Source organism: Papio anubis, chromosome 10, assembly GCF_008728515.1.
Source record: "Papio anubis isolate 15944 chromosome 10, Panubis1.0, whole genome shotgun sequence".
In the NCBI taxonomy this organism is placed as follows: domain Eukaryota; kingdom Metazoa; phylum Chordata; class Mammalia; order Primates; family Cercopithecidae; genus Papio; species Papio anubis.
In genome coordinates, this window is record NC_044985.1 from 14,795,517 (window position 1) to 14,811,935 (window position 16,419).

Here is a 16,419-nt window from a genome sequence, read left to right on the forward strand (position 1 = left end):
CCTTAGTTAAGTTTTGAGTGTGGTATTAGGTAAGAGTTTATTTTTTATGTATGTGGATATCCAGTTTTTCTAGTATCTGTTGTTTAAAAAAGATAGTCTTTTCCTGATTCAATGATTTGGCACCTTCATTTGATCATAAATGTGAAAGTTTAGTTTTGGACTTTCTCTTCTTTTCCATTGCTCTATATCACTGTCTTCGTACCAGTACAGATAATTTATGTCACACTATTTTGAATTCTATACATTGTAGTAAGTTTTGAAATCAGTAGTGATTTCAAAACTCCAACTTTCTTCTTTTTTAGGAATGTTTTGGATACTCAAAGTCCTATGAAATTTCATATGAATTTTAGGATAGGCTTTTCTATATTTGCACAAAAGACATTATTTGGATTTTGGTAGGGACAGAATTGAATCTGTAGATTGTGTTGGGCATATTGACATCATAACAAGATTACATCTTCCAATTCATAAACATGGTATGTCTTTACACTTATTATGTGTCATTTAATTTTTTCAGACATATTTTATAGTATGAATTCATATTTCATTGTATGAATCTTTCATCAGTTTGACTGAGTTAATTTCTTAGTATTGTATCCTTCTTCGTGCTATTGTCAATAATATTATTTTCTTAATTCCTTTCAGATTGCCCACAGCTATTGTATAGACTTACAAATTTATATGATTTATCTGTGTTGACTTTTTATCCTAGTACTTTGCTGAATGTGTTTATTAGTTCTAAAAGACTAAGTGTGTGTGTGGACCCTAGGCTTTTAAAGAAATAAAATTATATAATCTGTAAATAGAAATAATTTTATTTTTCTTTCTATTTGAATTCATTTTAATTTTTTGTTTGCTTAATTGCTTTTGCTAGGACTTCCAGTATTGTTGTGAATACAAGTGTCAAAACCAAGGATCCTTGCCTTGTTTCTTATCTCAAAGAAAATACTTTCAGTCTTTGACCATGAAGTATAATGATCACTGTTCATTTTGCATATAAGATGACATTCATTCTGTTGAGGTACCTTTCTCCTATTTCTAGTTTGTTGAGTGTTTTTTTTTTTTAATCATATAAGAGTGTTAAAATTTTTTCAAATGCTTATTCTGTATCAGTTGGGATGATTATGCGTTTTTTTCTTTAATTTCATTAATGTAGTATATTACTGACATGATTTGAATCTATGTCCTCACTCAAATCTCATGTTCAATGTATTCCCCAAAGTTGGAGGAGGGGTCTGCTGGGAGATGATTAAATCATGGCAGTGGGTTTCTCATGAATGGTTGGTACCATCACTTTTTTTTTTTTTTTTTTGAGACGGAGCCTCCCTCTGTCACCCAGGCTGGAGTGCAGTGGCCGGATCTCAGCTCACTGCAAGCTCCGCCTCCCGAGTTTATGCCATTCTCCTGCCTCAGCCTCCCAAGTAGCTGGGACTACAGGCACCCGCCACCTCGGCTGGCTAGTTTTTTGCATTTTTCAGTAGAGACGGGGTTTCACCATGTTAGCTAGGATGGTCTCGATCTCCTGACCTTGTGATCCGCCCGTCTCGGCCTCCCAAAGTGCTGGGATTACAGGCTTGAGCCACTGTGTCCGGCTTAGTACCATCACTTTTGTGCTATTCTCAGGATAATGAGTGAGTTCTCACAAGATCTGTTTGTTTAAAAGTGTGTAGTAACTCCCACCCCCTTCCTCCTGCTCTAGACACATGAAGATGCCTGTTCCAGCTTTCCTTTCTGCCCTGAGCAAAAGTTTCCTGAGGCCTTCCCAGCCATGTTTTCTGTACAACCTACAGAACAGTGAGCCAATTAAACCTCTTTTCTTTATAAATTACCCATCCTCAGATATTTCTTTATAGTGATGTGAGAATGGACAAATACAATTACATTGGTCAGGTTTTTATATATTGAACGATCCTTACATTTCAAGAATGAATCCTAGTTAGCTATGTTGTATAATCTTTTACACAGTTGAATCTGTTGTATTAATATTTTGTTGAGAATTTTTACACGAATGTTCATAAGAAAAATTGATCTATAAGTTTTTTGTAGCATGTATAGATTTTTGTATTAGGGTAATGCTGGCATATAATGGGTTAAAAAGTGTTCTCTCCTCTTTGACTTTTTGGAAAAGTTTGAGAAATATTGGTTTGTTTGTTTTTCTTTATTAGACAAAGTCTCACTCTGTCACCCAGGCAGGACTGCAGTGGCACAATCTCGATTCACTGCAACCTCTGCCTCCCAGCTTCAAGCGATTCTCTTACCTCAGCCTCCTGAGTAGCTAGAATTACAGGCGTTCGACACCACACCCGGCTAATCTTTGTATTTTTAGTAGAGACAGCATTTCACCATGTTGACCAGGCTGACCTGAAACTCCTCACCTCAGGTGATCCACTTGCCTCAGCGTTGATATTAGGTTTTCTTAAAAATGTTCAGTAGAATTCACCCATGAAGCCATCAGTTCCAGAACATTTTTGGCCAGGGGGTTTTTGATTACTGATTTAATATCCATATTAAGTTTAAGCCTATTGAGAAATAGAAAATTCAGATTTTCTATTTCTTCATGATTCTATTATGAAGTTTTGCATTCTGGGGACTATCTTCATTTCATCTAGGTTATCCAGTATAAACTGGTGTACAATTGTTCACAGTACTATTATAATCCTTTTCATTTCTGTAGAAACGGTCATAATACCCCCACTTTCAATCTGATTTTAGGAATCTGAGTCTTCTCTCTCTCTTTTTTTTTTTTTTTTTTTTAGTCAAGCTAACTAAAGGTTTGTCAATTTCATTGATTTTTTTGAAGAATCAACTTTTGATTTTAGTGATTTTCTCTGTTTTTTAATTCCCTACTTTGTTTATATCTACTACCTTTAGGTTTAGTTTGTTTTTCCAATTCGAGTACCTTCAGTTGTAAAATTAGGTTGTTAATTTGAGATCTTTTTTGCTTTCTAATGTAAGTATCTTAATCCTCTCAGGCTTCCATAACAAAATAGCACAGACAATGCAGCCTGTAACAGAAATATATTTATTTACAGTGCTGGAGGCGAAAGAATCCAAGATTAGGGTTCCCACATGTTTCAGTTTTTGGTGAGAGCCCTCTGAGTGGCTTGCAGATGGCAGCTTTGCCCTCACATGACTTTTCCTTTGAGTATGTACAGAGAGACAAAGAGCAAGAGTGAGAGTGAGAGCGACAGCAAGAGCAAGAGAAAAAATGAGAGAGAGATCTTCCTCTGCTTATTAACCCACCAGTCCTGTTGGATTAAAGCATCACTCATGATCTTGTACAACCTTAATTACCTCCTAAAACATTTATCTCCAACAAACCAACAAAGTCTCATCGGAGGTTAGGGCTTCAACATACAAATTTTGTAGGAACACCATTAATTCCACAATAGTAAGTACATATAGCTACTTCCCACTTACACTGTTTATGCTGCATCTCATACATTTTGATATGTTGTGCTTTCATGTTACTTCATCTCTAAGTATTTTCTAATTTTCCTGTAATGTTTTATTTAACTCATTCATTGTTTGAAAGTATGTTTTCCACAAATGTATAAATTTTTCAGTTTTCTTTTTGTTACTGATTTCTAACGTTATCCCATTGTGGTCAGAGAAGATCTTTTGTGTGATAATTTTTTAAAAGTCATTGAGACTTAATAGGTGGCAAAATGTATGATCCATCCTGAAGAATTTCTCATATGCCCTTGAAAGAACGTGTATGCTGTTGCTGTGTTGAGTGTTCTGTATACATCTGTTAAGTCTAGTTGGCTTATTGTGTTTTTAAAATCCTCAATTTTCTTGATTATCTTCTGTCTGTTTTTTCTAGCCATTATTGTGAATATGGTGTTGAAATCACCAACTATTACGGTAGAAATATATATATATATTCCCTTCAATTATATTCATTTTTAGTTTTATATATTTTGGTTAGGTATATAATTGTTTGAATTGTTGTATCTTCTTACTGTATTGATTTATTTGTCTCTCAAAACTATTTATGATTTAATGTCTATTTTTATGTTAGTATAGCAACCCCTATTTTATTTTGCTTACTGTTGGCATGAAATATCTTTTTTCCATTCTTTTATTTTCACCTTATTTGTGTCTTTGTATCTAAAGTGAGTTTCTTACAGAGAGTATGTAGTTGAATCATGTCATATTTTAAAATTTATCTTCTCAGTTTCGATCTTTTAACTGGAGAATTTAATCAATTTATATTTAAAGTAATTACCAATAAGTAATTTTGTGATTTTTCTATTTCTTTTCTATATCCCTTATCTTTTGTGACCCTCGTTTTCCACATTACTATCTTATTTGAGTTTAGTTAATTTTTTGTAGTAGAATGTTTTATTTTTTTTTTTATTTTTTTTTTTTTTTGAGACGGAGTCTCGCTCTGTCGCCCAGGCTGGAGTGCAGTGGCCGGATCTCAGCTCACTGCAAGCTCCGCCTCCCGGGTTTACGCCATTCTCCGGCCTCAGCCTCCCGAGTAGCTGGGACTGCAGGCGCTCGCCATCTCGCCCGGCTAGTTTTTTGTATTTTTTTAGTAGAGACGGGGTTTCACCGTGTTAGCCAGGATGGGAATGTTTTAATTCCATTCTCATTTCCTTCCTTTTGTGTATATTTATTATTTTCTTTGTTGTTTCCATGGCAGTTACATGTAACATCCTAAAGTTATAGTGCTAGTTTGAATTTATACAAACTTAACTTTAATAACATTCAAAAACGCTGCTCATGTAGAGTTTCATCCTCATCTCCCTCAGTTACTGAAGTCACAAAATTACGTATTTGTATACTGTACATCCAAAGGTATTAATAATAGACATTTAAGGCATTAGTCTCTTAAATTATGTCTAAAACAAAATGTGAAATACAAATTAAAGTTAAAATAATATGAGCTTTTAGACTAAAATTTTTAAATGTGTTAGCATTTTAAATTAAGTAGAAAACAAAAAGTGCAGTTACAAATCATTGTCACAATAACACACATTTCTATAATTGCCCATGTATTTACATTTACTGGCATCTTTATTTCTTTATAAGACTTCAGGTTACTACCTATTGTACTTGCATTTCAACCTACTGGACTCCCACTAGTCATTCTTGCAAGGCAGGTCTAGTGGTAACTCTTGTCAATTTTTCTTTATTTGAGAATGTCTTAATTTCTCCCTTGCTTTTGAAAGACAGTTTTGCCAGATACGAAATTTTTGGTTAACAGGTTTTGATTTGTTTTGTTTTTCTTTTAGAATTTTGAACACATCAGACCACTGCCTTGTGGCTTCTTATGTTTCTGATGAGAAATCTGCTGATAAGGATATGTTGTATGTGACAAGCAGCCTCTCTCAGGTTGCTTTCAAAATTCTCTTTGTCTTTGTCTTTCAACAGTTTGATTATAACTTGTCTTGGTTTGGGTCTCTGAGTTCATGCTATTTGGATTTCTTTTTGAGCTCTTGGTTATTTATACCAATGACTTTCATCAAATTTAGGGCTGTTAATTTTTTAGAATATTTTTTCTACCCCTTTGTCTCCGTCTTCTACTTCTAACATTCCCACAATCCATATGTTGCCCCATTTGATGGTACTCCACAGGTCCCTTAGGTTCTGTTTATTTTTCTTCAGTCTTTTATTTTTTGTGTTTCTAATAATCATTTCACTTGTCTTATCTTCAGTTTCATGGGTTCTTTCTTCTGCCTGCTCAAGTATATCTTGACTCTCTAGTAAAACCGTTATTTCAGTTATTGTAACCTTTTGCTCTGGCATTTTTTATTTGGAGTCTTTTAGGTTCTCTCTCTCTCTCTCTCTCTCTCTCTCCCCCTCCATTGGCACTTCCATTTTGTTCATACATCATGTTTTCATATTTTCCATGATTTCCATTACTTCTTGATGTTGGGTCTTTTATCCCTTTGAATTGGCCATACTTCCTTATTGCTTTGTATCCTTGGTAATTTTTTTATTGTTGAAAATCAGACATTTTAATGTAATAATTTTGGTATCTCGGGAGATCAGAATCTCCCCTGATAGAATTTAGCTCTGTGTCCCTACTGAAATTGCACCTTAAATTTTAATAATTCCCACATGTCATGGTAGGGACCTGGTGGGAGGTAATTGAATCATGGGGCCAGGTTTTTCTCAAGCTGTTCTCATGATAGTGAATAAGTCTCATGAGATCTGATGGTTTACAAAGGGGAGTTGCACATGCCTTCCTGCCCACTGCCATGTAAGACGTGATTTTGCCCTTCCTTTGCCTCCTACCATGATTTTGAGGCTTTCCCAGCTATGTGGAACTGTGAGTCCATTAAACCTGTTTCCTCTATAAATTACCCAGTCTCAGGCTTGTCTTTATTAGCCGCATGAAAATGGACTAATATATTCCCATTTCCCATGGTTTGCTATTTTATGTTTTTGCTTTTGTTTTGTTATGTTGGTTCTTTTATAATTGTTGTCTTTATGCTGAGGATCAGCCTTAGGTGAAAACAAGTCTTCTCAGGACTTTTGTAAGCCTGCATCTTTCCCTGTGCATGTACGGTGACTTGCTAATTTGTCCCAAATATTCAGTTGCCTTTGAATATCTTAATCTTTAATGGCTGACATCCCTCTAAAAAGAGGAAAATGAAGAGTAGGAAAAGGCACTGGCCTTTTAACCATCTTAGAATTCACTTCAGCTGGAGGGAAAGGAGCTTGTTACAAGGGTGTAAGGATGTGAAACAATAGCTGCCTTTCTCATAGCATATCTTCAATTTCATAATGAGAAGGGGCAATAAGCAATAAGAATACTAACCGTCACTTACTTGCATCACAGGGCCCTTATTGTCCATCCTGGTTCCTGCAAGATGCATGCATGCTCCAGGAACACCTGCCATGGGGCTGGGGGTCAAAGATAGGTAGCTGCCTCTGAGCTAAGTGTTCAAGTCAACTAAAATTAACCACAAACTTTCATTCAAGCCTTCTGACAAAATTTACATACTTTCAATAGACTAGAGTTCTCAATAGTTACCTGTCTACTGTTGCAATTGTTATCTGGATGGAAAAACAGATTCCTGGTGCTTCTCCTTCCATCGTAACTCCCAGATTCCTCTTCCCAAACCATTTCTTTTCAATAAAACATTTATTACGGCTAAAGTGGTCTACTCACCACCTTCTCCAAATCATACACTCTTTATTGCTTCAGGTTCATTTTTCCACAAATTTTGACACATCTAAGTTGCCTTTACTCACACTTAGTGCTACTGAAACTTCTCCTCAATATTCTGAGTTCTAACTTAGATCCTCTTCATCAGTAAATTATATCAATCCCTTGCCTCTCTTCTATAAAACCAGGACTTTCTTTTACAGCAAATAAGATTAGAAGCTGAAAATGAAGGATAATTAATTATCTTTAGTTAGTAAACACTACAAGGTTCTATAATTTATTTAACGCAAAACTAATTAAAGTATTGTAATGACTCATCTCTAATAAAATCATATTGCTGAGTTTGTTAATGGCTTCAAATATTGACAAAGCATGCCATACTCATATGAAATGAACCATTGGTCATTTGTAGAAGTATGTCCTTTACTTTTTTAAATTTATGTTTGCATGCACTCAAAAGATAAACTTGATAAATATGAAATTTCTCTAAGAATTCCCCAAAGGAGTTTGAAAAATGACATTACAGAAAACTGAAGATTAACTCTCCACAAAACTAGTTACCCTAAAATTCCCTGAGGTGTTTAAATTCATATGAAAACAGATTTTTTAATAATAGTAAAAGTGAACACCTACAAAACACTTGTTATAGGCAAGATACTATTCAAAGTGCTTTAGAGCTGTATTCATACATTAAACATTAGAATAGCGCTATTGATAAAGCACTACCATTTTAAAGGTGAAAATAGTAAGGCATATCAAGATTAAATAATGTTCTCAAGATCAACAGCAGTAGAACCAGGACATAATCACGTGCAATATGGCTTCAAACAGGGAAACTATAATTTTTATACATTTTTAGTATTTTCATAATTTTCTTAAATATATTAAAAATAAGGAATCAATAACAAATAAAGAAAATGCATACAATTAATACTATTTCCTTGAGTGTATCAAAGTGCTATTATTTTGTCATATGTGTTGGTTTCCCTCAAGTATGAAGAATAAGAGGGTCATTTAAAACCAACCAAAGTGTAAAACATTTTCCAAAATACTGTCCACTTTTTCTAAAATACTGGACAGTATTTTGTACAAAAGGTGAAGTTGTCTTGGATTTCTGTGTTCTGGAATTCTGTTTGTTCCAAAGTTGCTCTGGCCCAATGGACCAACTCTATTGTTCACAACATCAGAGTGAAACAGGAAGGATGACAGCGCCTGCCACTTATTGGTGTCCACTCACCACTGTCCATGAATGTTTCATTGATTACATGCCTTATCTAAACCAAACCTGGCACATTCATATTTACCATATTCTATGCAAATTTGGCTGCCACTTTTCAGAAATATCATAGTGGGATGGATTTACAGAGAGTTCTATGACGGTAGATTAAATGCATTGTTTGCTAATTTATCTAAATATCTACAAGATAAAAGCAAATATAATGTCCATAATCTATGGTATCTGGACAATTGCATGCATTTTGCATTTTAAATCACGAACCTATTTTCATCATCATGATTTACTCAATTATTCGACAATTTATTGTGGAAAGGATAGTGAATGCAGGGTTGCTGGTAGGATTTCTTTGAAGATTTGAGGGTCCAGATTATTTTCCGATGAAAGGAAACCTTATTTAGCAAGAGTGTATTATTCTATAGCCTTCTCGTGACAAGAAATATCTATTATAATTACCCTATTTCACTAATAAGCTTAAGAAATATGCATTCAGATTTCTAAAATAGGATATAAATAATAGTAACGTGCACCTTATTATGAAAAATAGTCACATTTTCCAAAATAATTATCACAATGATATGATAGTGTACATATTTCTGTTTATAGATGAGGAAATTGAGGCTTGCAGGAAATTCAAAACTTAACTCAGCCCAACCAGCTGAAAACAGCAATTCAAAATTTTTAAAAAACCTAGAGGATTGTAAACTACATTAAAAAGCTAGTTAAAGGTTAGAATGAGGATTGGCTAATTAGGATTATTAAAGGTAAATAAGGTAAATATATTGATTAAGGTATAAAAAATTTGAATTCAATAGAAAGATGTATTTATCCTTTTATAAATTCCTCACTCTTTACAACATAGTTCAAATTATATAATGCAAAATTGACAGACAACTAAAGAAAAACAATCACATATCCACTGTCATTAGTAAGAACATATAACTCTTAGAAACATAATTATTAAGATTGATCCAGTAGGCACATATAGAACATTGTACCTGTCACATAGAAAATATATAAAACTATCTATCACATAAAAAGCATTTCGAAAAAATCCTAAGCCATTAAGCATGTCTCATCAATTGCAGTCACTAACTAAAACTAAGTAAAAAAAATTGTGTAAAACTTAATCCAGTAACCATGATAGAATCAATTTTTTAGTATCCCAGCAAAAACAAAAATCCCTACAATACCTAGTTACATTCATAGGTTAACGAGTGCAGAAGGATTTTAACAACGTAGAAATTATAAAAATTGAAATGGAAAAGAAAAATGTCATTATTAATAAAAAGCGTAATAGTCTACACAGAATTATTTGGAATTTATAATTGTGTGTAGCAATGTTGATATATATATAAAATAAATAAATATATAAAATAAACAAATAAATACTTTGAGCACCTTTCTATTTGCCAGTAGCAAACATTTTTTAAATAAGAAATACAAGCACTTAAAAGAGTGACCAAAATGATAAATTGCAAATTTTTAGATATGAAATTGTAAAATTTGACTGAGCTATTAAGAGTCTTAAATAACTAAATACATATATTAAATGTTTGTAGATATGAAGATTCAGTATCACTAAGATGTTAATTTCCCAAAATAGACATATAGATTCAAAATAGTGTATTCAAAATTCTGAAAATGGGCATGTAACATGAAAGACAATTGTGACATTAATATGAAAGGCTAAAAAGTCAAGAAGAGTCAAAGTCAGCATAAGAAACTGCCTTGTCAGAGAGTAAAGCTTATTTTAATTAAGGCACTGTTGTCTTAGTACATTAATAGACAAACCACCTGGAAAAAAAAAGAGCCAGAAGAAGACTCATCCATATGTGGAGCATAACACTGTAACACTGCAGAGGAGTAGTTACAGAATGAAGTGGTCAATAAAAGGTTTCAGGACAATTGTTGGCCATATGAAACATATATAAAAAGGGACAGAGATGGCCAGGCGCGGTGGCTCACGCTTGTAATCCCAGCACTTTGGGAGGCCAAGGCGAGCGGATCACAAGGTCAGGAGATCGAGACCATCTCGGCTAACACGGTGAAACCCCACCTTTTTGTATTTTGTAAAAATACAAAAAAAAAAAAAAAAAAAAAAAAATTAGCCGAGCATGGCGGCGGGCGCCTGTAGTCCCAGCTACTCGGGAGACTGAGGCAGGAGAATAGCCTGAACCCGGGAGGCGGAGCTTGCAGTGAGCCGAGATCGCGCCACTGTACTCCAGCCTGGGCGACAGAGCCAGACTCCGTCTCAAAAAAAATTGAAAATTAAAAAATTAAAAAATGGACAGAGATTTAATACCATACCAAAAAAAGCAATTTCAGATGGATGGATCAAGAACTTATACATGGAAGGCCCACTTGAAAAATTCTAGAGAAGTATTATTCCATTATAAAGATTTCATAAATAACAAAAAGTAGAAATCATGTATTTGATAAATCAGACTACATTTATTAAAAAAATCTGTTTGTGGAAATGCATCCATTAAGAGAGCGAGAAGTAAATCCAAAAACTGGATGAAGATAGACCCAATAATGTATTAATATCCAGAACATATAAGGGGGTCCTTTTAATTAAAAAAAGAATAAAAAATGTGAATGGATAAATATATGAATAGATATTTCACATATGAGTAAATACAAATTGCCAGTAACGATACGAAAAGTTGCTCTAGCTTATTAGAATTCAAGGAAATACTAAATATTAATAAAACTGTAACGAAATACCATTTTGTATAATCATTTGGGTAGTTACTTACAAGTCTGAGAAAATAGGAGTTGGCAAGGATATGGAACAAAGGGAACTCTCTCATTGTTGCTGGTAGGTGTAAACACCCTTAACAAATAACCTAGAAATCAGTTTGGTGATGCTCAATACATCTGAGCATGCACATGATAGTAAGCAATACTACTCCCTGAGCAGTATTCCCTTGAGAAAGGCTTTACGTGGTCACCATGAGATATGTACAAGAATATAATATTGCAGGCCGGGCTCACTGACTCATATATGTAATCCCATCACTTTGGGAGGCCTAGGTGGGTGGATCGCTTGAGGTCAGGAGTTTGAAATCAGCCTGGCCAACATGGTGAAACCCTGTCTCTACTAAAAATACAAAACTTAGCCAGGTGCGGTAGCATGTGCCTGTAATCCCAGGTACTTGGGAGGCTGAGGCACAAGAATCGCTTGAACCTGGGAGGCAGAGGTTACAGTGAGCCAAGATCTCACTCCAGCCTGGATGACAGAGCAAGACTTTGCCTAAAACTATATATGTGTATTTGCCTAAAAAAAAAAAAATATATATATATATACACACACACACACACACACACACACACACCCACATACACACACACACACACACATATATATAAAATTGCTCAAACTGCTTTATACATCAATAATTATCTTTTTGAGTTTGTAATTATTTCAAAATAAAAATAAAAGTAAAAATCCTCTCAAGAGAATATTAAATAATTCCATCTAAATTTTTACCCTGAACAATGCTTTAAGAAAAAATAATCTTTATTTTGAATTTTTCATGAAAACTGACAATATTATGTAAGGGAAATTACTCAGTACAAGGTCCTAGTAACCTTGGATCTCTTCTAGGTTTCACTACAAACCAGCCGTTTAATCATATATTACTTAACAAACTTTTGTCTTTATTAACTGATAAAATAATACTAGTATCATTTAATGTATTCTTAAGTTGGAATATTAGATAAAAGATATAAAGGGCTTTGGAAAAAACCATAGGAAAACTTGCCCTACAAAACTTTATGTTTTCGTAAGTCCTTTCCTAAGTTTCAGTAAACGTCTTCCGTAAGACCATGATTGGTAGTGTTCAGTGCATACCAATGCCTGCGCTTACCAGCTGCTGCCCTTGGACACCCCAGGCCGCGTACTGCAAGACGGAGTCCTCTACTTCCGGAGGATTTAACTCCCAAACTTCCCTTGAAAAAATGTGAACATTTTTACATGAACAAACTGAAATCTACACCAACAATTTAGTAACACAATTGCTCATGAAAACCAGGAAATCAAAGAACTTACCTAGTGTGTATGTTGTAAATCACATATGAAGCAGTATATGAATAATGAAAAACCTGAAATTAAAAAAGAAACATTATTGATCATAGTTTTATCTTAATGTGAATATATATATATATACTCTTAGTAAAATCCAGGAAATCCAAGACTTGGTGTTAAGCAGAAATGAAAATATAAATTATTCTAGCTCAGGAGGTGATTACCCTCTCTGTGCCTTATGCCTAATTTTTGTTTCTAATATCAATTCCATTCCTTATTTAATCCACTCTATCCTGAGTATAATTGTGATTATATTACTTTCTTGTTCAAAATTTTCAGTGATGCCCTATTGCCTATAAAATAAAATTCAAACTGCCTTATCTGATGTTAAATAATTTTGTTATTTTGGCTTCTACATGTTTTTCTAAACTTGTCACCTACTGCCTCCCTTCATACAGTCTATACTTCAAATTAGATGGATTCTCCCGGTGTGTCCTGAACTTTCTTTGCTTTTCCTCTAAGGACATTCTACCTTAACTGAGGTGAAAATTCTACTCCCTTATAATAAAACCCCTGTATGGAGCTCATATTGATTTCTTCTATTGAAATTCATCTCACAGTTTCTTTCCTGCATGACTTTTAGGACACATCTCACTCTGTAGTGAAACTATATAAACATTTTGTGTAAGTCTCCTTTTCCTACTAGAATGTTGTCAGATACAGGTGTCTATTACCTTTGCATCCTCCACATTACCTAGCACAGTGCCATGTTTATATGCATTCAACTGATATTTCTTGAGTGATGGTTCTTATGGGAAAAAACTAATGCATGTTGAAGTGTTTGTTGGTGAAGTCAAAGTGAGATAACACTTTCCACACCTTTATAGTAATGGTAGAAAATGACATATTAAGCAGATGGCTTCAAGTATATAATAGCTAAAAATCCCTTTAAAAAAAAAAAAAAAAAAAACACTATCTTCCTAAGGACTGCAGAACTCATGACCCATTAAATTTCAAACAAAAGACTGTAGTGCAAAATGCAAAAATGCCTCTATGTTTTGCTTCTTAATAATGAGATGATGAAATAGTGGAATACAGAGGAAATGAGGAAAATTGCAAAAGATGGGTTAGGGAAAGAGATGATGAGTATATTTCTGTGAAAATTATTTTTTCTCTAAGCTATGTGAATCTAGTGAAGAAAATTGTTCTTTAGCTAGCTATATTGTGATATTATTATTTCCAGGATTTACAGAACTTTTATTGATACTTTCATTTTTCAGTATGCAATTGTAAAAGCTTCTTTTATTGTTGTAGTGGATATACATGGCACAAATATTACAATACTGTCAATTAAAACTCCCTAGAAGTCAAATTGTTATTTCTTCTCACTGGAATAATAGCTTCAATTAAATATGATTGGCCACATATTTGGCAAAGAAGTACTACGTTCTGTCTTTGCAATGAAATTGCAAGCCTTCCACCATTTGTTAGAGTATTGTGTTTTACAATGAAGCTTTATGCTCCCATTCCTTTTGGAATAACTATTAAATCTGAGATTGCCTTTGTGATAGGGCTGTAGAAGCAAAAATAATTTTTCCTGGTGTCTATTTTGACATTTACATTGTGTTCTATAAAGTTCCATACTTTACTACAAATTTAAATCTTGAATTTACTACCAGAGCTGACAAAAAGATGAGAAATGTGACCTCTCTCTCTCTCTCTCTCTCTCTCTCTCTCTCTCAGAAAGCTCTGCTGCCAAAGCAAACTGCCAAGCGAGTGCTTGGTCTTCAAAGAAGATAAATATATCATGATGTCCTGGGGGGAAAGAGAGTATTCATCCTATCTTTGAATCACCTACCACACTGTACCTGGCTTTTAGGCACACATCTATCTTGAGAGAAAAAGTTGCTAGCCATTATCATTTTAGGTAAAACAGTCACTGAGACCTAACTGGGTATAATTATTGAATCTTGGTCTCTTTCTGTACTATTTGTTATAGAGGTTTCTGCTCATTCTCTAATTGTAAATCCAAAGGACTTAGATGTCTTCCAAATGGTGTGACTGGAGAAGGGGCTATATAAATCCACCTTCTGTTCTGTAGCTCTTAGCCTGATAATAATATTGTCTCTTGCAGTGTGTTGAGGGGAAGACTGCAATAAAGAAGTTAAACTAGACTTGTCTGCAAACTCACAGCAAAATGAAGTAGCATATTATAGGTTTGGGCCTCATCCATTATCTATCTATCTATCTATCTATCTATCTATCTATCTATCTATCTATCATCTATCAATCAATCATCTATCTATTCATCCATCCTACAAAGCCAGCAATTTGCCATCTTCAGATAATTAGAACCTAGCCTTTTACTCTGAGTTTAGAACTCTTTCCCCCAAATTCACTATCTTTTTATGCATGTGTGTTCCCAGCAGATTTCAAATATTTGTTGTTTTTTAACTTTCAATAAGAAAAATCACATTCCATGCCCACAACAGAATAAAGAGTATGGGGGAGGGCAAAATCCTGAACAAGGTTGGAAGAAGAAGTTTCTATCTCTCTCTCTCTCTCTCTCTCTCTCTCTCTCTCTCTCTCTCTTTCTTAACATAGTGTTGGAGATATTTTAAAGGGAGGGGAGGATTTTCAATGATAATTAGATTTAGCTTTACTGAACATCTGTATTAAGGCATTCTGGTCTAAATTCACCCTGCGTTAATCTGTATCTCTTTCTCTCTCTTTCCTTGGATAGCATTTCTACTCTTTTTTAACATTCCTTATTTTCCTTTATCTTAAACTCCCCTCTGTATAACTAAGTAGGTCTTATTTCATGATGAGAGGGTAAAATCAAAGTTACTTAAGATTAGGAAGAGTAACAGTTTTTCCTGTAATGATTGGCTGCTGCATAGTGAAAGCCAAACTGAGCATCTGATGGGACCTCTGGGGACAAGCACATTTCACAGCCCAACATTACCGATTCATCCCGTCTCTGCAAATGATGTTCCACTGCTGGTTAGAGTGTGAATAGTTATGGAAAAGGCAGTGGGGGTGGATAGAGTTCAGATATACCATATCAAAATTTGATCAAAGCTTATTTCTGGAAGCTGGCCTTAAGATATCCAATCATTCAATTCCATCAAGAAAAGTATTAGGAGGATCAGAAAACATCAAAAGATTATGTAACCCCATCTGGTACCCATCATCTCTATATTATACTGTGAACCCTAAGAAGAAGTTGATTACTAAGAGTTGACTAGTACAAGTGGTATAGATAATTTTCATTATTTGCAGTTGTTTTTACCTGTACTCTCACCATAAACACTGAATTAGCAATTACTGAATCATTGGTCCTAGGAGAAATACAGGATCAGGTTCCTGTGAGCCTCTGGTCACAACATTTTCATGAACCCTTTAATATATAACCTATTTCATATGTGTTTCTGTTTAAAGACACCTTATTTTAAACACCTTATTTTAAAGACACCTTATTTCATTAACATTGAACTCACGGCCAACAACACTATAACTCATGCTTGAATGAGGCTTATCTAACACATGTATTTGCTCCATAAGGCACACCACAGCATTCTCACACTAAGGAAAACAGGATAACTCCTTATCACTATGCTTGGGGGCAGGAGTGAGTGGTGGGGAGTGATTTTAAACAGGAACATGCCCAACAGAAAGCACACAATGTGAAAAACATGTCACTAAGTAGACCCTCAAAATGATAATTGTTTACAGTAAAAGAGCTGAAACAGGAAGGCACAGTGTCACCTTGTTCAACCTTAGCTGGGAAAGTAGACAACAAGCAATTCAATTGTTCTGCTATCCTGCATATGTCTATGAATGACAGTGAAAGACCTAAGAGTAGATTTGGGGGGGCACAAGTTAACTTTAGCATGTAGCTGAATTTGTATATATGGAATTTATGGATAATAATCTACTGTATTAATTATATAAACATGGCATAAGATATTATTGGAAGAAAGAAAAAACAGACATATTTTAGTCCTGCCAAAATTTGAACACAAG

At 34.4% G+C, this 16,419-nt stretch overlaps 1 protein-coding gene across 6 annotated transcripts in view; it reads right to left on the minus strand.

Annotated features, from left to right (window-relative positions):
• The window catches only part of DPP10 (dipeptidyl peptidase like 10), a 1,394,248-nt gene that overhangs the window by 141,528 nt on the left and 1,236,301 nt on the right, over window positions 1–16,419 (minus strand). For all 6 annotated transcript variants that reach the window (XM_017947907.2, XM_017947910.3, XM_017947911.3 and 3 more), the window contains exons 6-7: window positions 12,418–12,470; window positions 12,236–12,317 (exon numbers count right to left, since the gene is read on the minus strand). In XM_017947907.2, the coding sequence (XP_017803396.2) occupies window positions 12,236–12,317; window positions 12,418–12,470 (135 nt within the window). The remainder of the gene's footprint in view (window positions 1–12,235; window positions 12,318–12,417; window positions 12,471–16,419) is intronic.